General features: G+C 46.3%; 1 gene segment (V, D, J or C); it reads right to left on the bottom strand.

Moving 5' to 3' along the window:
• On the bottom strand, positions 1-714 carry LOC143676119 (immunoglobulin heavy variable 4-30-4-like). The segment is given in 2 exon segments: positions 1-538; positions 624-714. Coding segments are annotated over 2 exon segments (438 nt in total).
• Positions 715-1,117: the final 403 nt, after the last annotated feature.

The raw sequence follows: 1,117 nt of genomic DNA on the forward strand, positions 1-1,117 counted from the left end.
CTTGGAAACAATAGGTCATTATTTAAAATAGATGTAGTACAGATTTCCCCAAAATTAAATGCTTTTAAGGAGGAAAATGAAACTGTCAATAGTAACAGGAATCCCCTGCTTAACCCTGAGTCTGGAGTCGGTCCCTGCTCTGGTGGATCATGAGCGCCCCCTGCAGCTCAGCTGTCTCCTGCTCGGGGAGGTTTGTGTCTGGGCTCACACTGACTTCCTCTCACTGTGTCTCTCGCACAGTAATACACGGCCGTGTCCTCATCACTCATGGAGCTCAGCTGAAGAGAGAACTCATTCTTGGAAGTGTCTCTAGATGTGGAGATTCGGCTCTTGAGTGACGGATTGTAAAACGTGTCACCATCATAGTCTATTCTTGACAACCACTGCAGCCCCTTCCCCAGGGGCTGGCGGATCCAATGCCAGTAGTAATAACTGGTTGTGATGGAAAAACCAGAGACTGTGCAGGTGAGAGACAGGGTCTCAGAAGGCTTCACCACTCCTGGGCCTGACTCCTTCAGCTGTATCTGGGACAGGACACCTGAAAACAAGCAGAACAACATTGAATCATGGGCTCAGACATGTCATCCCCATTACCTTCATTTCTGAATTCCTGAGACACTCACATCTGGAAACTGCCAGCAGAAAGAAGAAGAAAAACAAGGGCTTCATGTTCCTGTAGGTGAGGTCCATGATGCCCAGGAAATACTGTCCAGACTGAGGAGGAAACTGAGTTTAAGTAAAAGTGTGCTGTGTTTTCATCTGTGTGCTCATGTGCTGATTTGCATTTAGGAGGTAAACGTATGTATAATGGAAAGGATTAAGGGGAGGTCCTTGTCTTAGGTTACCCTCAGCAGAGAATGCTGGCTGCCTCTGGGAGAACACAGCCTTCCCCTGCGTACCCCTTCTTGAATCTCTTACTTTCAAGCAGGAAATGTGTAGGATGAGGAGATAGATGGACCTGAGTTTCACGAATGGCTCTGGGAATATGGTCATCATTCCATTTGAATTTTGAACATTGGGGGAGGGAAGGGAGGTTGGTGCAAACTTCTCCATGTTGTTGATGTCATCATTCTCATTCTAACTTCATGTACATAATTGTATTAAGTTATCAGTGCTA

The sequence above is a fragment of the Tamandua tetradactyla genome, chromosome 3 (assembly GCF_023851605.1).
Source record: "Tamandua tetradactyla isolate mTamTet1 chromosome 3, mTamTet1.pri, whole genome shotgun sequence".
In the NCBI taxonomy this organism is placed as follows: domain Eukaryota; kingdom Metazoa; phylum Chordata; class Mammalia; order Pilosa; family Myrmecophagidae; genus Tamandua; species Tamandua tetradactyla.